This window comes from Globicephala melas, chromosome X, assembly GCF_963455315.2.
Source record: "Globicephala melas chromosome X, mGloMel1.2, whole genome shotgun sequence".
NCBI lineage: Eukaryota > Metazoa > Chordata > Mammalia > Artiodactyla > Delphinidae > Globicephala > Globicephala melas.
In genome coordinates, this window is record NC_083335.1 from 32,429,805 (window position 1) to 32,451,553 (window position 21,749).

At 44.6% G+C, this 21,749-nt stretch overlaps 1 protein-coding gene across 4 annotated transcripts in view; it reads left to right on the forward strand.

Moving 5' to 3' along the window:
* Positions 1-21,749, forward strand: part of AMOT (angiomotin) — a 74,199-nt gene that overhangs the window by 11,029 nt on the left and 41,421 nt on the right. For 3 of the 4 annotated variants that reach the window (XR_009560743.2, XM_030835722.2, XM_070044711.1), the window contains exons 3-7: positions 3,975-4,123; positions 5,998-6,931; positions 13,135-13,642; positions 18,407-18,551; positions 19,379-19,471. Coding sequence is in view for 3 of the 4 variants with exons in the window: in XM_030835722.2 (XP_030691582.1) it covers positions 6,060-6,931; positions 13,135-13,642; positions 18,407-18,551; positions 19,379-19,471 (1,618 nt within the window). In the remaining variant the exon portion in view is untranslated. The remainder of the gene's footprint in view (positions 1-3,974; positions 4,124-5,997; positions 6,932-13,134; positions 13,643-18,406; positions 18,552-19,378; positions 19,472-21,749) is intronic. The other variant, XM_030835724.2, reaches the window with a different exon arrangement.

Here is a 21,749-nt window from a genome sequence, read left to right on the forward strand (position 1 = left end):
TGGAGGGGTGGTGGCAACAGGATTCTCCTTGTTACTCAGTGTTTCACTGCTCGTGTACACTTTAGGGTTAATCACCTTTGTTGCCTATTACCATGTTCAAGCTAATTGTTTTAGAGTTCAGAAGAGTAAAACTACCAAATTGACCACGCCTTGAGTTATCATCTGTGAAACAGATAACTGACACTGGTCCAAGATTTGGAAATGCCAAGGACTTACTGTGGTTCTTAAAATAATTTTCCAACCTAATCTAGATAGAAGTAGAGATAGGAGCAAAGAGGTGGGGCCAACTCAAAGCCTGTTCTTAAGCTAGCGCTGAACTTAAATAACAACAAGTGCCAAGTTGGTATGATGTTGACAAGACCTAGAACAGGGTCCTGGAAACATTGATCAGTGGAGATTCCTTTTGCTTTCCAACCTACCTGCATATCGTAGCCTAGAGAGGAGAGATTTTGCAGGGTCCTTCTGCCATACTTCTGGCTAAACGCCTTCCTCTTACATTTTTGAATTTTCCCTCCTGCCTTTAACATTTTACTTACAATGGAATTGGAAAATTGAAGGTAGCATTAAGCCAGGTTTATAATCTGTTAAAACCAGAGTCAATTCAATTTAATTAATATTTATTAAGCATCTTCTATGTACGAGCTAATATGCTAGATAATATATTGTAGTGGAAGTGCTATTACCCTAGAAGTAATAAAACCTGCACTCTGGTCCTGGCTCTGACCACTTTTAAGCTCTAGCAGCTTCATCTATAGAAAGAGAGGGTTGAAGCACTAGATGGTCTCCCGAGAGTCTTTCTACTTCTAGCCTTCACTTATCTAAGGACACCTGCACAAAAGACTGAGCTGCAAATAAAGGGTTTAAAAGAAAAAACCCTTACTTCATAAAATTGCTGTACCCTTCTAGAAAAAGACCCCTTTGAAAAAATAATATTCATAGATAATATTTATTGAGCCTTTACTATGTACCAGGCTCTGAGCTTAGCACTTTACATAGATTACTTCCCTTAATCTTTATAACAACCCTTTGAGGTATGAGCACCGTTAGCCCTATTTTGCAGATGATGAAATTGAGACTTAGGGAGATCAAGAGACATGTATGAAGTCAGTTAGTAAGTCATAGATACAGGATTCGGTCTTGGGCAGTGTGACTCTAGACCCAGGCTTTTAACCATGGTATTTATACTGCCTGCCCATTACCCAGTGAAAGTTTAGGGATAACCTGCAAAGGGACCATTGTTTCTTACCTCCCAAAGGAAGCAATTAGTATCTTGCATTGCAAGACTCTTGGGAAAGCAGTTCTCTAGGACACTTCAGGCCACAATATGGACCAACATGAGAGGACATGAGAGAATTCAGTGGGCTGTTTTGCATCTTTGTGTGGGAGGTTGTGTGTGAGTGTGGGTGTGTGTGGGTGTGTGTGGGTGGGTAGAGGCTGTGTGTGTGTTTTATGCACAAATACGTGCACGTAGGTATAGGGAAAACTTTGAACTGGCTTCTTTCCATTTAGCTGGAAGTAAAATGGTATGAAACAAGTTGACCAAGATTTAGCAGAGAAACAGGTTTCCTAGACTTAGATTCTTTATCCTGGTTGGTGGAGTGAGGGGTGGGGGCAGAATAGGAGGAGGAGGTAGAAGGGATAGAAAGAAGATCTTATAGGCAGATTTCAAAATTAATTGAAGGGTAGGAATTCGGTCTGCCCTGCCCACCTTGTAATGTTGATTTTCTGGGTCTTGGCTTGGGAAATATCTGGGCTCTCGCTAATGTGTTTCATTTTGGCTCGGCCCCTCAGGTATACTGGGAGTGGCCGATGACTGCAAATGGAGTAAGAATTTAGCTTGGCCTCGCTGCCCTGTTGTTGTTACAAAAGAGTTGAATATATAGATTCCAATTGCATTTTTAAAGAGAGAACCATGGATATCCTTTCTTCCCCTATCAAGTATCCTCAGGGACAGTCTGTTTGTCCAGGGGAAACAAGGTTATTTTATTGATTGAAGATGATGTCAGACCCCTGGCAGTGGCATGATTAAAGCTGTGGGCAGATTAAAGGTTGCAGAGTTCATAACTATTTTAATTCTTGCGCATGAGACAAGGAATCTTTTCCTTTCCTTTCTCTAATAAATAAATGGAGTAGTGTTTCCCTTCTTATGTGACTCTTATCATGTAGATGAACATAAGTTCTTTAAGGAAAAAAAATCAGTAAACTGGGGAGGAATCAGCAAAGCTTTTTTCTTAGACGGATTTCTTTTCCTCTTTTAAACAGAAACAAAAAAGGCCAGGGGGCGGGGTGGTGGGGAGGGACAATCTGTGTCCGGTTGACATAAAGTGGTTTGGGTTTTGAAAAGGATATGGAGGAGAGGGGACAAAATTAAAGGAAGAGAGTAAGATTTTGGATATGTAAAGTTTTCTTGGTGAGGAGCTGGGTGCCAGGAGCAAGCCAGTCAAAATCAGCATGAAGAATCTAAATAGTACTGGAAAAGAATTGTAGTGGTTTCTCACCAGGGGCTCAAGTTTAAAAGCCTTGGGCTGTTTTCTGCGTGTTTCAGTTGAAGAAAAAAAAAAGACAACTGTTTTGTTCAAAATTGGACAATAGAAGCACAGCGGTTATTTACCATAGCTCTGTTAATAGCCCAGCTTTGATTCCAATTAGAAGTTGTTCCTCTGTTTTGAAATTGGGGGAGACACCCAAAAATAATTACCTTGCATATTGGAGGTGATTTTGCTTTTGCTTGTGATTATACGTTGGACCGAAACAAGATGGAAAGACAAATTTCCATGTTTGTTCACTGTATATCTGTTCATTTTATTTTTGGCAACATTGCAAGGAAATAATGTTAAATTAATCACTGTGTGGTTTTGTGGATTTTTTTTTTAAACTTGGATGTTTTGGACATGCTCCCAAAATACAGGGATGCTTGTGTGCTTCCTTTGCATTGCTTTGCTCCTCAAATGGTGTCCCTGGTGTGGATTAAAGGCTTTCCTTTAAGTGATATGAGTGAGTCATGGCTAGGCCAGGGAAGAAAATAGGAATGTAGAACATGTGCCTCTCACCTAAACACAAACCCTTCAGTTTCATAACCATTTTGGTTGGACCTGCAGGGCTTTTCTGAGGGTCAAAGGAGTAATTCGAAATGAGGACTATGTCAGATCCATATCTGGTGGGCGTTTGCATCTAGTCTCTGTAATGTGAGTCCAGTAGTTTCCTTTTGTGGAGATACTGGGGCAGTGGAAGTGCTGAGAAAGCAAGTTGAGGCATCTTCTTGGAGAAGAGTTGCTGCTATGTGTGGAGAAGGGCAATCACTTTTGCTACTCCAGTAAGAATGGATGGGCCATTGATCAGATTGTAAGCTCTGTGAGGGCAGGAACTATGTGTTGTGCGTCCTTTGTAACCCTCATTGTGTTTAGCACAAGGCTGGAAAATGTGTGGAATAGCCAGGATGCAAGAAGTACTTAATGACTTGGTTGAAAAGAAGCTTGGGTTTTCTTCTGCCCCCCTGAGGCTGTAGCAGTTAAATCAGGAGCTTCACCGAGTGTTCTTTTTTTGTCTAAAATCTACCTTTTGATGACTGCCTTCCCGTCTGGGATGTGGGCCAGTGAGTCTCGCTTACCTTTCCTGCTACTGATAGCAGTTTAAATGTTGCACCCAAAAGGTGACAGTGGTTATAGCTTTTGTCGTCACCTACCATTCCAAGTCAGAATGGAAGCAGCTGCGCCTGGGGGCTGTGAGGCTAGAGCAGAGCAATCCTGAACATTTCCATCCCCTGGAGACTGGACGAACCCCTGAACACAGCCGCTGGAGAGTGAGGTTTCTTTTTGTCCTTGTGGAAATGGACTCTGCCACTCACATAAAAGGCAAGCACACGGCGGGTAAAGTCATCCCCTTGGAAGGACTGGTTTGGTTAACTGTTGGCCATTGGTGGCAAAATAGAAACGACGTTTTTATTTCTCCCTCCCTCCCCTTCCTGACCATTTCAGAGTGACCAGTGGTTGGACTCTTGGCGGCGCTTACCCTGAACCTGAGTGTTAGGGGAGAGGGAATCTGCCGTTGCGGTTTCTGGAGCTGCTCATAAGCAAGAATTCCCTATCCTGAGCAAGGCTTTAAGCCTAAAAGAAAGCAGAAATAGGTATGGACCATCGGTGTGAGTGGGTGCCGGTGTGTGAGTGCGAGCCCGGGTGTGTGCAGGGCGGGGCGGGTGTGGGGTGGGAGGGGGTGGTGCGCTCTTCAGAGTCTGCATTTCCCTGCCTTTCAGGAAGGGTTTCTAAGTGATTTTGTTTGAACCATACATGCTCCCATTTCTATTTTTTGGAGAGAAGAGAAGTAGTTTTCTAGTCATCTTTCCAGTTTCAGGCACCAGCAGAAATTTATATGTTATACCTGTCAGCCTAATAGAAAATCGCAATCTGACAGTTTAAGTACAGGAGTCCCAGAGGGTCACTGCGAGAGAGGGAAAGTGGACTTAAGGGCAGGTTGCTCAGCCCCTTGGTGCGGACTTCCCCCCAAAATATGATGAATGGGATTTAAAAGGGGCCTTTGGAAGGTTAACTGTGGGGTGAAACTGCTCAATAGAACAATTAGAAGCCAGGTAGCAGTAATCATGCAAGAAGTGCAAAAGGAGGGGGGATGACCTTTTTCCATCTACCACACGCATCTTCTGGGTCACTCCCTGCAAGACTAAAGGAAAAGGGGTCATGTTTCCAGAGAGACTGGAGACTATTTCAAATCATAGAAGTCAGGGCCTGGGAGCCAGGACTCCAAAGTTCTCATCTAGGAACCCGAGGCTGGTTAGGTTGACCTCATTGTGACTTTTTGTGTGACATCATGTCCATTCTCCAACACTACTTAAGATCCTTGAAGTGAAAGTTTCACTACTGAATATTAGTATTGAATTGCAGGACTTAACATGACAGATTCTGTCCAAAGATTTTATGAGCCTGTAATGAATTTGCATAGACTGTGCCGTGCAGAGAGAGAGAGAAGAGAGAGGTCACCTACTACCACTTTTCAGGTGGGAAAACAGAAGCCAAGAAAAGAGGAATCAATTGCTTAGGTTAACCTGTAAACCCATAGCATGATTAGAATTTGAGTTTTAAGTTGTCTTTACTACTGATATCCATTTCACTCAACCCATATTATCTCCCTAAGAAGAATTGGGGTGGGGGAAGGGATATGGTAATCATATCCTTTCCAGAAGGATGACCTTTTAGTTTTTCAATTTCTAAATGCTGTCAGTGGCACACTTCAAATAAAGAGGGCTTCCCCTGTAAGCTCCTCCTACCCAACAACAACAACAAATTCTCAATGACTATTTCTGGATGGCTGAAAGAGAAACTTTGTCAATAACAATTCTCCCAAGCCCTTCTCTTACTAAGCTAAGGAGTATCCAAAATGGACAATACAAAAAGGATTTTTTTAAAAAAGATATGTTTCAGAGTTTTATGAGATCAGAGAAAAAGATTTGCATCAAGCAGAGATCATTTCTATCTGGTGCAAGCCAAGCTCTCTTCACTTTGTATTTATTTGAGTTATTATTTGGCATTTTGTAGCTCCCTCCACATGCTGAATAGCTTTACAGATCCTGCCTATGGGGTAATTTCCCTCATGGTCCTTCCCCCGCTGCCACAACCATAAGAGTTGGATTTTTCATTTCAGTAGAATACAGAGAGATGAACTTTGTAAGGACCTAGGAAAATTGCCCTCTCTGATCACCCTACTTGGCTGCTTCACGTTTCCCCAGTGCTTTTAGGAGTTAAGTCAAGATTGAATACTTAACCCAGGCTAAAAGTAAAAGAGGAAACAGAGGGCTCTTATGCCTCCAAGTTCCTCATCATGTCAATGTTAGAGCCAGAAGCCACCAACGATTAACTGATTAATTCTAGATTCAGTTCTCTACTTTGTCTCTGCAGTGGAATCCTCACCCCCAAATACCCATTTTCTTCCCCTTTAGAGGACTGATTTATCCATCACCTGGATGTTAAGCTTCCTGTTTCCCCTTCCCAGGTCAAGGGCAGCCCAGGTGCCCAATTTCTCTCTCTCTTCACAAGGCACCACCAGCAATAGAGATGAGAAATTCTGAAGAACAGCCAAGTGGAGGAACCACAGTATTGCAGCGTCTGCTACAAGAGCAGCTCCGCTATGGCAATCCTAATGAGAATCGCAACCTGCTTGCCATACACCAGCAAGCCACAGGGAACGGCCCTCCTTTCCCCAGTGGCAGTGGGAACCCAGGCCCTCAGAATGATGTGTTGAGTCCCCAAGACCACCACCAACAGCTTGTGGCTCATGCTGCTCGACAAGAACCCCAGGGGCAGGAAATCCAGTCAGAAAACATCATCATGGAGAAGCAGCTTTCCCCTCGAATGCAGAATAATGAAGAACTCCCGACCTATGAGGAAGCCAAGGTCCAGTCCCAGTACTTTCGGGGCCAACAGCATGCCAGTGTCGGAGCTGCCTTCTATGTCACTGGAGTGACCAACCAGAAGATGAGGACTGAGGGACGCCCGTCAGTTCAGCGGCTCAATCCTGGAAAGATGCATCAGGATGAAGGACTCAGAGACCTTAAGCAAGGACATGTTCGCTCCTTGAGTGAACGACTAATGCAGATGTCACTGGCCACCAGTGGAGTTAAGGCTCATCCGCCTGTTACCAGCGCTCCCCTCTCCCCACCACAACCCAATGACCTCTACAAGAATCCCACAAGTTCCAGTGAATTCTACAAGGCCCAAGGGCCACCTCCCAGCCAGCATAGCCTGAAGGGCATGGAACACCGAGGCCCCCCACCAGAGTATCCCTTCAAGGGCATGCCACCCCAATCTGTAGTGTGCAAGCCCCAAGAGCCAGGGCACTTCTATAGTGAGCATCGCCTGAACCAGCCAGGGAGAACAGAGGGGCAACTGATGAGGTATCAGCATCCCCCTGAGTATGGAGCAGCCAGGTAAGAGAGTTCCCTTTCTGTCATTCCCTGACCTCATCCCCAACCAGCTTCTGCTGTGTGTTGGGAATCTTAAGGGAAGGAATGGGCAGGTGTTTGGTATAACGAACTCTGCAGTGCATGGCTGGCCCCTGGCTTAGCAAATTTCCTGCCAACCTGAATTTCTAGCCTCTTCAGCAGTCACTAGCCCTGTATTAACATACCCTTGACTTTATAGGTTGAGCATGGCCCCAGCTGCCTAGTGGCTGAACAGGAGCACAAGTCTTGATTTCAGCAGCTTTTCGCTGTCCGGTCTCCTCAGATATTGAAGGAAGAGTCAGTGTTCCTCTTCTTGTGAGTTATTAAGCCCTTCTTTGAGGGGAAGTAAATTATCTTGCGCTTGAGTCTGGAATATCCTATCACTTTCATTTATTCTCCTCCACAAAGCTCTCTTCACTAATTTTTGCAAACAGATCTTTCTGCAGAATTTGTATGATTTTCTCAGACACTAAACAAACATCCAGATATTGTTGGGAGAACTACATATGTGCAGGTTCAGAATGTGACTTGCCGTGTACTTCCTTGCAGTTCCTGAAGTCTGGACTGCTTCATCTTTCTTCTGTAGAGAGTTTGTTAGCTGCCGGTGACGTTTTTAAACATCTAAGTCAAATTCACCTCATATCATATAGATGCTAAAATGTAGAAGGAAAAATATTCCCATGGCTTCTGTACAACTTGCCATTAGTTCAGGAGGACTGTTTTGTATATTCATTAATTCCTAAATGTACTTCTGAATTATTCAGGGACCGATTGACTCATTGCTGTATCAACCAGACCTTAGGATTCTATGATTCTGTTCATTGTTCCTGTTGGGGCCATGTCTCCAGTCAGGAGTATTTCAGCATATGGGACAGAGGGAAGGTTTCAACCTTGGGCAAAAATGATGGCAGTTATGTGTGGTATTCCTGCCGTGTTACCATGGGTAGTTATGGGTGGCTTTTTTCCATAGGCAGCCCCTAGACGAGGCCTGTGATCTCTTTGATGCCTAACTTTTTGCCTCCTGTCCCCTCGTACTCATTTGGGAAAGAGTCTCTTGGCTTGAAGTATAGTGGGTGACTCAAGAAAGAAGGCAGTCAGTGGGTGGAGTAGGGTGAAGGTAAGAGAATGCACCTGGCATTTCCTGGTATTTCATTTTTTTTCACCTCTAGGCCCTGTTTTTTAGCCAGAGGCAATTCACTTTGGGCTCCACCCCTAACTTTGCCAGTTTAGGATTTTTTTAATTCCTTAACCCAGGCTGATTTCCTAACCTTTTTCAACCTCCTCTGTGCAGCATTCAAAGGGCAGGAGCCTAATGTCTGATAAGTGGCTTGAAACAGGAAATGGGGTAATGGACGGGGCCCTTCCGGTTTAAATGAGCAAGAACCCAATTCCCATCTGCCCAACGAAATGGAAGACCCAGGGAGGGGTTGGTCCATTGGACTGCTTAGCTTAATGGAAACCCATCCAAACCAGCAACATGGCAGTGAAGCTGGGGGGTTTTATTTTGCTCTCGTCAGCAGCATGGAAGAGTGTGTGGGACTCCCTCCTGTATGTGAGTGGGCTGTAAGTGTATTGCCTTGTGGGAGGGGAGTGTGTTGGCTGGGGTGTGGAGCAGAATCCAAGCCCCGCTCAACACATGGCCCGCCTTCCCAGGAAAGCTATTTTCAGAACTCATTCACTAGCATTGTTTGTGATCTGAAATGACTCCCACAGTGTTTGAAGCTAGATAGAAAAGCCCTTTGATCTGCCTAAAAAAATATTAAGGAGCCCAAAGAGAGATTTTTTTTCCTCCCCATACTGATTAAACCACCAGAGAAACTTAGCTGCATATATTTAACTGGAAGGTATTTGTATTTTCTCCTCCCTCCTATGTTATCTGTGGCTCTCTCGCTCTGTTCCCCAAAGCAGTAGATTCCACGCTGATTACCCTCTCTTGAGCGGTATTTTAATACACAGGGTTGCTGGAACAGTTTTTTTTTTCCTCTATGGGAGAGGAATAGGGTGCTTGATAGGCTCAAAGAATAATCAAGCCTAAGACAATCCTAACCAGAAGATGCTCTTTGTGAGCTTTGGGTCTGCAGCAGACAAACTCTGGCAATAAAATTTTTGCAGAGCCTGGGGTGAGGGTGTGCCACCTGTTGACAAATTACTGGCAATGGGAGGTCCTTGAATTGCTTTTCGTAAGTAATACCACTTTTAGGTGGTGGTACATTTTTCCTCCTTTATTTCCTTGAACCAACTAGCAGGACAGTTTGTGAGTACCTTTCCAAGTAACTGCCGCTAGCACCAAACGATTAGAAGACAAAATCCTTAGTTCTTAATCCACAAATTACAGATCAAGATTCAGAGTAAGCTCTTTGAACAAATTGTTCAAAAAACCTTTGTTGGCCTTTAGAGGTGCGGTGAAATGCTAGAGATTTACTGTTAAAATGAACAAAACGTTATAAACAGTCTTTTTTATTACTTCATCTTCCCTATGCCCTCCTCCCCACTTAAAAAATAAATATCCTGAATGCCCAGAACTCCAGATGGGAAACAAGGCCAAGCCATCTGAAGAATTAAAACTTTTCTGAATCTTTGTCTTTCTAAGTGCTGAGCCTTTTCTGCATCCGGGGTTTATACATTTATCAACTGTTTTTAAAAATTAAATCCTTTCTGTTTGTAAAGCAGCCACCTCCTTTCAATTGTTGAAATCATGCCCAGATCTGAGGTTTCTTGAAATCCTTTTTTAGTGGAATCTAAGGGTGACCTAACTCTGTAGTTCAGAGCGGAGCTGGTTGTGCAAGAGAAACAATCAGGAATTTGCAGCCCTCTCCAGGATTCAGAGAGTAACCATCACAGAGCCTGGGAAAGGCACAGTTTCTGTGGGGAGAATAAATTGGGTTCCAGGCTGTTGGCACCTGCTCTGGTGAGAGTGTGCATGTGCGGGCTTGCACACGTGTAGGCCAGGAGTGTATAGTGTGCTTTGGGGGTGTGTGTGGGGGGCTGTGTGTCTGGGAAGGGCAGGGGCTCCAGTCAGAGAGGTGGCAGGGTGGAAGTTGCTGTGTCAGCTCACTGGATCTGCTTTTGCTTTCCCTTTGTGTCCTCACAAGCTGTCTCTGGGAGGGATTTCCCCCGGCTTTGAGGAGATGCTGATTTTGGTCACTGGCCTCTGTCCTGCGTATATGTCAGGTCTCCTTTTCCGCAGAGCACCTGGGGCCCAGGTTGTCTTAGGAAGGAGGAGGATGAAGGGAGGGAAGGGGCAGGGAGGCAGGTCAGGGCGTCCATGGGATCATGTGATTGTGTGGTCTACAAGCGGCTTGTTGTTCCTGGTTAATGTGTCAGTGGGGAGAGATTCCTGCTGCTGTGCAGTGGAAGGACCTGGGGAGTGTGCCGCTCACCCAGCTGCCACCTTTATTATTACTATTACTCTGATTATTTTTTAATCTTGAGTGTAGTTTTGCTTCCTCTGACATTCCCCCAGCTCGCTCCCACTCCCATCATTCCTCAGTCCCCTTCTCTCAGGGGGAAATTCACAGGAGTGTTAATACTGTCCTACTTTTTCATGGTGGGCGGATGCCGGAGTCCAGATGGAGTTCGTTGGCTGGAGGGCTTTCTCTCCTTTTGCGACTGCCCAAACCTTGCTTCGTGTTTGCAGACCTGCCAGGGACGGACTGCATTGGTTTTCCCAACATCACGGTGCACTGAAATCTGCTCCCTTTTCCAGCCTGGGGAACCCAAGGGGCAGCTGCCTTTTCTCCACTTATCTTTAGGCAGAGCCCAGAGTCGTGGCTGGGGCCACTGCCATCCTGGGCTTATCCTACCCTGGAGACCTCCTCCCAGAGACCTTGTGGTCTCTCCTTTCCCGAGGCCCCTGGGAGGCCATGTTCTGTCCAGGGCATGGAGGGGCCTTTCAGGAGGGAGGCCAGGGCAGGAGGGAGGCCAGTGGCTGGTCTGTTTGAGAGAGAGGTCTGGGTTGCTGATGGGACCCAGGGGAGCTGTGGGAAGGAGGCCCAGTTCACAACTGGGCATTCAGTCTTAAAAGAGAACACCTCCCGGGCCTTGGGTTTCCAAACCGTGGCACTGAGGATGAAGGTTAATATGGTCATTTACCCCTTAAAATTTGAAATCTGGATTGAAGAACATGAAATTTAAGCCCCTCTTTTCTGCGCAAGATATACAAAAGCCCCAGCAAATCCCAGGACATCATGCTTTAACTCTAGGGATATATATAAATTATAATAGCTCTTACTAGAAGTGGAAGGAGAGCACATAGTCCATTTTACCTCTGAGGAAACTGAAGATCCACAGCATGAAAAATGCAGAAAGACTCTCCCCCAAATAAGTTTATAAACAGCTCCCAGGCTTTTGATTGAATGAGTGCTTTGAGCTCTTCGACATAACGGTTATGTATGGTAGCAACTTTCCAGTTGTAATCATAAAAACCATGTAAATTCTTCTGTCTACAAAAACTTTTCCCTCTTCAATATTCAACAATTATTTATAGTGACAGATGTGTGAAATTGGAAGAATGTGGGTACACCAGACACATTGATGGGGCTGAGAGACAACCTTCGGCTTGAGCAGGTTCGAGGGCTCTGGCGAACATCTGGGTTATTGGGTATCTGTGAGCAAGTGTTTGGAATGGTTTTGTAGCTGTAAAAATCCCTCATAGTGAGGATCTCTTGTAGAGAGAGATAAATGAACAGTAATGACAACTGGAGTGTGTGTGGGAGGGGTGTGCTTTAGCATCTGGAATGCCTGTTAAAAGTTAATTGCTCCTGGTGATGCGTCCCAGTTTCACCACAAATTTTATGCAATTTAGTGCAAAGATTAAGTGGATATCCCATAAGTAAAATCACTAACAGGGTCAACCATTCTCATTGGGAGGTAGATATGAGACTCTTTGTAATTCCTATGGAGCTCAAAACTGAGAAGAGTCCAGTATTTTTGTAATTCATTTGTGACCTCGGGAACAAAATAGGTTCATGCAGATGAAGTAACTTGAGCAAGGTTACACAGCTAGTAAGCAGTAGGAAAGGTCTCCAAACTCTGTTGGGATCCAAATCCTGTGCTCTTAGCCATCTGTCTTCCCCGGATTGAGAAATATCAACTGTAGGACAGGCATCCACAGGATGTGGGAGTATATGAGGGTAGCTGGGCATGGGCTAGGGGGTGAACAAGTTTTTTTGTTTTCAGTGTATACCGACATATTCTTCCTGGTCGTGGTGATGGTAGAAGCGATCCATCTGCATACTCTGATTGTTTCCCTTAATGGCTGATAGTCCAGTATTAGGTACAAAAATGGAAGAGTCACATTAAACCACGTACCAAAGTTCTCTTTCTAGAACTCTCTATAAGCAATAGGCTGGGAATCTGAACATCAGTGGAAATCATTGCATTATAGTAGTGGAAAGAACCAGAAAATGGGACTTAGGTTCTACCCTGGAACTGCCACTAACTCACCCTGTAATATTTGGCAGATCACTTCCCCTCTCTGTACCTCAGTTTCCCCCTCTGTCCAATAACAGAGTTGAACTAAAGGATTTCTTTAAGGCCTTTCCAGTCCTTACATTTTGTGATTCAGTTAAGTCAAAAATAGTACGGTAGCGTTGCCTGTAACCCCCTCCAAATCTTGGGATTATTGCTGCTAAAGGCATCATTCAATTATTAACTGTAATCAACAATAATTATTTGGTGTCTCTAATGTAATAAGTACCTATATATCCTCAAGTAATTTTTTGTGACTATATGAATTATCCGAGAAAGTTGCAGATAACACGATGAAGGGTTGTTTTGATGACGGTTTGCCGTTTCCTTCTGCGCAAGTGGGACGAACTTTCTAACTGTGACTCTTTCTGTGTGCTGGGCCACATATAGAATGCCAGCAAAGGGTTAGTTTAAAATCCTGAGGTGACAGTTACCTAGTTGAAGACGAATTTGAAATGCTTCCCCTTGAATAACCAGTGTACAAGGATGCATCGCTTAGATTTTCATAAAGCAACCTTGGAGATCTTCTGGTTCCATCCTGCATGGGATCACACCTCTGTCGGTCAGGTATTCACAGGACCCCGTAGTCTAACCCTTCCTGCTCCTCATTTCTCAGCTGCCTGGGGGCCCTGGGAGCCTCGTCTTCTCCCTTTCTTGTGCCCCTCTCCCCAGTGCCTTTAGAGGGAGCTTAACCTGAGCACACCCTCCATGTTTTCCAGGCCAGCGCAGGACATCTCATTGCCGTTGTCAGCCCGGAACTCTCAGCCTCACAGCCCTACTTCTTCCCTCACATCTGGGGGTTCCTTACCCTTGCTGCAGTCTCCACCGTCCACTAGATTATCTCCTGCCCAACACCCCTTGGTCCCAAACCAAGGAGACCACTCAGCTCACCTGCCTAGGCCGCAGCAGCATTTCCTTGCTAACCAGGCTCACCAGGGGGATCATTACCGTCTCCCCCAGCCTGGCCTGAGTCAGCAGCAGCCGCAGCCACCGCCGCCGCCACACCATCACCACCATCACCAGCAGCAGCAGCAGCAGCAGCCAGGAGAAGCCTATTCAGCTATGCCTCGGGCTCAGCAGTCGTCTGCTTCGTATCAGCCAATGCCAGCCGACCCTTTTGCCATTGTTTCCAGAGCCCAGCAGATGGTTGAGATTCTCTCAGATGAGAACCGGAACTTGCGGCAGGAGTTGGAAGGATGCTATGAGAAGGTGGCGAGACTGCAGAAGGTGAGGCCCCCCTATGGGGATATTTGAGTCTTTTTGAAATCTTATTGGTTTAATATCGATGTAAAAGTCTCCACTTGTGGGTCCCTGCATGACTTATGGGCGCATCTTCAGGATTCTTATATTTCAAGGTTATAGATGGAGCAAACTTTGGAAAAGCCTTCTGCCTGTCTTTCTAGCAGAAGTAACATTTCGCAGACACCACAGCCTTCAAGAAAGCTTAATTGAGTGTTTGAGAAATACGAAAGGCAGAGAAACTGCTTCAGAAAGTCAAGAACACTGGAGAGGTCTGTGTAGGTGAAGGACCTGCCAGCATAAAGACTTTTCCTTTTGATTATATTTTCCCAAATACTGATTTTGAATGTTAAATATAAACCCATAGTTCCCAGAAAAATCTCACCACTGAAGTTAGATCCTGCCCTGCCTTGTTCTGGAAAGGGCTTAGAGTACTTTTCCGAGTGGCAGTTCTCACAGTAACCCTTTTTCAACACCCTTTCCTTTTCCCTCTTCTTGCTTTGGTCCTTCCCTGCAGATCAAATTCAACATCTGCTCTCTTTCTCTGGTGTGTGTGGGGGGCAGGAGGGGCTTAGCACCACAGCTGGGTGACAGGTGACAGCCCTAGGCTGAGGAAGTAGCAAAAGGAGTGTATGTCCCAAGTTCACATTCTTTCCTGGGCCCCTCCTGAGTCTACTGCGGCTGGGACTTTAGCTCTTGAGTGCCCTAAGCTAGGAACCTTACCTCTTGGCTTCCAGTGGCTGTTGGTGAATGGGGTTATGCCTTTGGCAGCCTCTTTACAGCTTTTGTCATTGTGGAGCTCCTGTGGTTTGATCTCCTGACAATGCAGACTGTTCAGGGAGGTGAGGGTGAAGGTGGAGGAGGGAAGGAATGTTGCCTGGTATTGTTCAGCGACTCTGTCCTTAGAAGACACCCAGGAGTGGAAATTTCAGGGGCCTGAATGAAGCTGACAATATGTAAACACCAGATCTGGGTCCTAATGAAGAGGAGGGCTTACTATCAGCTAAGTATTTTTATGTAGCAAAAAATGCTTACCACCTACCCAGTGTTCCCAAGTCTGGATGGGGGTTGTTGGGTAAGAAATGTTTCTTCCCAGCTTTGCCCATAATTTAACATTTTCTCCCTCCTCTCATACCTGCCCCCCCCATCACATTGGTACAATAAATTAATCATACTCACACACTAGAAGCAGACTGGCCTATTGGCTGATTAGGTTTAACAGTTGATACTGCTCCCTAAACTCTCTATTCATGGTGGCCCTGACCCCATCTTTGATGCAGTAAACAGATGATGGACCCAGATCTTCTGCAGGCTCTCTTTGCCAGAGGATGGTGAATTTTTTTTTGAGGGGGAGGGTGGGTGGCAGGAAAGCGGAGCAGAATAGGATTTGGGTTGTTGTTTTGTTCCCCAGTATGGGGAAAAATGCCTCAACCAAGCGTAATCGGGACAGCTTGAGTGTTGGGAGAAGTGAAGGCCGACCCAGTGCTGCAGTGCATTAGAGGCACAGGTTGGGGAGAAGAGGACAAAGAAAGTGGGGAGAATAAGGTAGATATCAGCTGGTGCTAGAAAAAAGAAGGCCCGAGGCTCATGAGGGGAATAAGTAGACAGAATAAGTCTAGAAACCCACCACCATCCTCCCTCTCCCCTGCCCGCAGACCAAACCAATGGATACGCCCTTCTGTGACTTCTTTTCCTGGAAGGTCCTGTTGACAGATGTACAACTTGCCCTTTTGGAGGGAACAGTATCTACAAAGAGGGTAGGGAAAGGATCGGTACAACATCTTGAAAGAGTCCTCTGAACAGCTTGAGTAAAGGGACAGCCTTCCACGAGGATGAGGAGAAAAGGGAACCCTTGTACACTATTGGTGGGAATGTAAATTAGTGTCGCTACTGTGGAAAACAGTATGGAGGTTTCTCAAAAAACTAAAACTAGAACTACCATGTGACCCAGCAACTTCGCTCCTGGGTATATATCCGCAAGAAACAAAAACACGAATTCAAAAAGATACATGCATCCCAATGTTCATAGCAAAATTGTTTACAATGGCCAAGATATGGAGGCCACCTAACTGTCCATCAACAGATGAATGGATAAAGAAGATGTGGTATGTATACACACACACACACACACACACACACACACACACACACACACTGGAATACTACTCAGCCATAAAAAAGAATGAAACTTTGCCATTTGCAGCAACATGGATGGACTTGGAGGGCATTATGCTTAGTGAAATCAGTCAGACAGAGAAAGACAAATACTGTACATTATCACTTATATGTGGAATCTAAAAAACAAAACAAACTAGTGAATATAACAAAAAAGAAGCAGACTCAAAGATATAGAGAACAAACTAGGGTTAAGAGTGGGGAGAGGGGAAGGGGGAGCAGAGAGATAGAGATAGGGGATTAGGAAGTACAAACTATTGTGTGTAAAATAAGGTACAGGGCTTCCCTGGTGGCGCAGCGGTTAAGAATCGCCTGCCACCGCAGGGGACACGGGTTTGAGCCCTGATCCGGGAAGATCCCACATGCCACGGAGCAACTAAGCCCACACACCACAACTACTGAGCCTGTGCTCTAGAGCCCACAAGCCACAGCTACTGAACCTGCGTGCCTAGAGCCCATGCTCTGCAACAAGAGAAGCCACCGCAGTGAGAAGCCCACACACTGCAAAGAAGAGTAGCCCCTGCTTGCCACAACTAGAGAAGGCCGCGCATAGCAACGAAGACCCAAAGCAGCCAAAAATAAATAATATTTTTTAAAAGCTACAAGGATATATTGTACACCACAGGGAATATAGCCAATATTTTATAGTAACTATAAATGGAGTATAACCTTTAAAAATTGGGAATCACTATATTGTGCACCTGTAACATAATATTGTACATCAAATATAATTCAATAAAAAACCATAAACAAACAAACAAAAAATGGGGACTGCCTTCCAGGTGTGGCATTCTGTGGGGCACTGGAAACCCTTGTACCCTAAAGGCTGCCCAGAGCAGACCAATACCAAGCCTGCTCTTTCAAATGGAAATGTGTATTTTCTCTACTGAGCACTTGAATTTCATGCAAAAGCTTTATCAGGCTCAGGCCTTGCAGATCTTGTCTCTAAATGCCATTCACCAGTTTTCACCTTCTGTGCTGCTATCTTGGTGCCATCTGCAAGGAGAAAAACACTCTCAAGTCTGCTCTTTTCTGTGGTGTAATCCTCATTCGTTTGCAGGCAGTCCTGCCTCAGGCATCATTTTGGAGCTGGGACAGGTGGAATCTAAGTTGTTTGGTAACCCCACCTTTCTCCGAGTCTCCCACGGGGGGCCTGATATTTCTCCCCATAAAGTAGCCTGAGCTTTGTTAAGGAGGATAGTGGAAAGCTGAGAAGGAATGCAGAATGGTTGCAGGAGTCAAATTTTATTTGAAAATTGCGTAATAGGCCATGAGGTTTACTTATCTTATACAAATCATATGCAAATATCTCTGTGGTTGTGATATGTGCAATGAAACTCTACTGGTTCCAGAAAGACTCTGGAGTCTAATTTCTTATTTTCTTCCAGATTTGGGCTGATTCAGGGCAGGACCCTTTCTCTTTGAGGTTTTGTGTGTGTGTGTGTGTTTCCCTTTTACAAGATTTGCTGGGGTGTCATAAAACACAACTCTGATCATGAGTTTCTGTTAACAACTCTGATCGTGAGTTTCTGTTAAAAAATCTGTTCTGGTTTCCCACTGACTACGGGATAAAGTCCAAAAGCCTGGCATTAAAGCCCTTTTATGATCTGACTCCAATCTGTCTTTGCAGCCAGATCTCACCAGCTTCCCCCTGTGTACCCCACAGTGTCCAGCCAAACGAGACTACTGGTCATTCTGGGAATGCATTCGCTCACTCAGAATAGAATACCCTTCCCCTCACCTCTGCTCATTGAAATCTGACCCAGCTTTCAGGATCCGACTCTAAATGCCACCTCCTCCCTGAAATTCTTCTCCTCTCACTTCACCCCCAAGCAGGAATAACCTCTTCCTCCCCTACACTTTATAACTTTACTCCTACTTTTCTTAATAATGTATCTTTCCCTATATTCTTTTACTTGATTAGACTGAAAGCTTCTTGAGGGCAGTTATAATGTCCTCATTCATATCTACACACCCTACAGTGCTTTAAAGAGTTCTTGTAATACTTGGCCCCTGGTAAATGTTTGTTAAATTGAACTGAACTAACTACATGAGGCTGAGGCTTCGGGGTTTTAGGGTTCACCTCTGCCACTGACTTGCTCTAGAAAAGGCCGTTGAAGTCTTCTCTCTGCTAAAATGGGGAGAGGTACCCTTGTGTAGGCCAATATCATCCCGGATTGAAATAAACATATGAAAGCCCTTTGAACGCTCTGCAATAACTATATACATTATTATTAATATTTTCAAAATTAAGAAATTCTTATTTGGAAAGGAAAATCATTTATAACTATACTTATGAAATTTATCCTCTCCTACCACCTTCTCTGAAGGCAGAAACATGTATTTGTTTTTAACCTGAGGAAATCTCGTGACCTGGTGAGTTAATTACTGAGCTCAAAGTTGAACTTAGAAATTCTTCCAGGAAACTTTTCTCATCTGACTGTGTTATGCTTGCCTCCTGGCCATCTGTAAAGCCCTGGGAGAAGTTGTCATTAAGGATTTACATATATGTTTTCAGATCGTCTTCCCCATCAACTTCCTGTCATCATCACTATCTTTCATTTTGTTGTTGTTCAGGTGGAGACAGAAATCCAGCGTGTCTCAGAGGCATATGAGAACCTTGTGAAGTCATCCTCCAAAAGAGAGGCCCTGGAGAAAGCCATGAGAAACAAGCTTGAGGGCGAGATTCGAAGGATGCATGACTTCAACAGGGATCTGAGAGGTGAGGGAATCACTTCTGAAGCATCAGTCAAGATGGTGAAGGGAACAATAAGGTCCTACTGTAAACAACGAGGTCCTACTGTATAGCATAGAGAAGTATATTCAGTATCCTGTGATAAACCATAATGGAAAAGAATATAAAAAAAGAATGTATATATAAATATGTATAACTGAATCACTTTGCTGTGCAGCAGAAATTAACACAACATTGTAAATCAACTATACTTCAATTTAAAAAAAAGGATGGTGAAGGGAAGGGCTAAGCTAAGGAGCACATGGCGAGGCTTCTAGGTCTTGTCCAGCCCACTAGGATAGTCAGCAAATTGCAGAGCATAGACCAGGCTAGGTTTTTGTGACTACAATAGTGTCTGGTCCTAAGCTTTCTTAATCAAAGTGGGATGCACTGATGTGTGAATCAGACAGTATCCCTCCTGGGTCTCCTGGACCCACTTGGCCTGTGCCCATAGTCTGTGTTACCTCTCTTCCTTTCCAGGTTTAAAGATTTTGTAATAACTTTGATGATTTTTTTTCCTGGTGAATGAAATCTATCATATATTCAGGGATGGATTCCTTGGTTGGAATTTAGAAATCTGCACTAAGGTTTTGTCAGTGAGGAGCGAAAGTATTAAAGTACTCACCTCCTCCTTCCCCGTCATGGTCTAGTATGGTTTTTGGGATCCACATTTGCAAACCTATATCTGTGTCACCCCTTCTTGTGTAACAAGAAGAGACAGGCTTGTTTTGCCCAAGATCACTGTTTAGAGGGCAAATAGCATGTGCTTGGAAGTTTGTCCTTAGGGCCCTGTTGATTGTCTCCAAATTCCACAGAGCGTCTAGAGACGGCCAACAAGCAGCTTGCAGAGAAGGAATATGAGGGGTCAGAAGATACCAGAAAAACCATCTCTCAGCTCTTTGCAAAAAGTAAGTCTGAAAGCTTCAGCTGCAGGTATTAATATGTGGGTGGGAGTGAGGTGTATGAAAAGGTTACACAGTTCTATTTAGCCTTCTAGAACAGCCAGGGCAGAGTGAATGTCATCTAAGGATTCTTTTTCCTGTTCAAGCATGAAGTTGGGAGATTGTGTTCTTTTCCTTCCGGCCAAGAAGGCTGCTTGCTGCAACATCTAGTCACATCAACATAACTCCTTCTGTATTGAAACAGAGAAGCCCCTTGGAATCCCTGCTTTTTGTCATGCTAGCTGAAAAGGACCTTGATAAACTTGGGGTCCCTTAATATTGAAGGGATTTATCATTGAAGGCTGCATGTGTTGGCTCTGGAAGAGATGGGATTAACATGCAGGATTAATGTGCTTAGAATACCCAACTTGTACCTGGGGCTCCCTTAAACACCCTGTATTGTATCATATCATTCCATGTTGGGGGATTGCAAGGGTAGCTGGAGGGAGACCACTGCCAAGGCCTCAACTAGTGACTCTGGTGTGGAGTTGGAGGGTGTGGGGGAGGGCAGAGCTATGTCTTCCTCCTAATAGTGTTTCCTTTGTCTGGAAATACTCCTAGGACCCTGACAATGAATTAATCTTCTTCTTTATCGGGTCCCTAATGGACTCCACCCAGCTAGACAATGCCTCATTCTTTCCAATTGCCACAGTAAAACCAGCAATAAAAACTACACAGTGGATTGAGTCCATAGGGAGAGTGAATTTCGGGGAAAACAGATGATCTACCCTGACTCCAGCAGATGCCCATAGTTGGTATCCCCTACCCCTAGCCTCCACCAGTGTGGTTCCCAGCTGGAGGGCGCTTGGTGGGGACTTGTCAGGCCCCATCTTTGCTGGGCCTCCACATGACCCTTTCAAGTCATTCCATGCGGCTTCCAGTCAGCTTTTACAAGTTGTTTGATCTTCACTTAACAATATCTCCCTCCCTTCCTGGGTTGTTCTCTTGTGCTTTGGCTTTAGAACTAGGGCTTTTTTTTTTCTTCCTCATTTCTCTGAGCCTCCTGTTCCTCTGTCAGTATGTCTTAGAGAAAGGAATGTAGTTTTTCTGGTGTCATCAGTGTTTAGTGTAAATTGTTGTGAAGTTGCTTTTGCAGTGTCACAGTTACCTTGGAAGCTACTTCACTGGTGGAGAGGGTGGCAGCCTCCCAGCATAAAACAAGACAGAAAATGTATGGATTCTTGGCCCTGGATCTGCTACTTCACACTTCTCCCTGCATGGAGATGGTATTTCAGGTGTCCTAGGAGTTCTGCTGCTGGTTTATAAAATGTGGTAATTTAGTAGGTCAAATTGTATTCACAGCAGGGTGAAAGACTGTCAAATGGTTCTAGAAGGGAAAAGTGGACTCTACCTAGTAGGCAGGGAAGAGGACATGACTTTAATTTCTTTTGCCTTTGGGCGTCAACAGGGCGCCACAGGGTTGGAAGTATGTCAGGAGCCAAGAAAGCCCTCTTGAAAAGGCCCCCTAAAGAGGCCAGACCAATGCAATCCTAAGAGAAGGCCGTGTGGTACAGTACAAAAAGCTTAGAACAACCTGGCCTTAAGTGTGGGCTCCACTACTTTCTCTCCAACTGTGGGACCTGGTACAAGTTACTCAAGCCCTCAGAGGCTCTGTTTTCTCATATGCACGATGGAGAAGAGAATAATACAACACCTGCCGTGTATGGTTGTTCTGAGGATTAATTTATTACAATACTCGGTATGCAATAAGTATTCAACAAATGTTTATTTCTTCCCAAGGTACATCTGAATAGATATGTAAAGTCAGAGTGGGAAGGAAGGTGAGGCTGTCCTATTAAAGTCTTTCCTACAAACTTATATATCAGTGTCTTGAGAGGAAGGGCACTCTACCTCCCAATGAGAATCAAAACCTCTCATTTGAGTTTCTGGTATGAGATCTGTCCTAGTTAAAAGGGGAGGGACCTAGAAAGGCATGAGGCATAACTACATGTGTCATGGTCATCTGTAGCTACAATGTGATCATGGATTGACCTCAGTTAGAAAATCATGTTAGTGAGTAAAGGGTGGGATTTGCGGTTTTATGCATTTTATGAAATACCATTTTTATATCAATTTAATATACTGTCATGAGGAAACAATGGGGAAAATTTATGGAGGCTCAATTGCTCATTGGCCAAGACAAGACTGAGAAATAAAATTGAGGAGACAAGCCTACCTGTTCTTCTGACATATGTGTGTGTGTATGTGTATGTGTGTATATTCTTCTTTGTATAATACCTTCCAC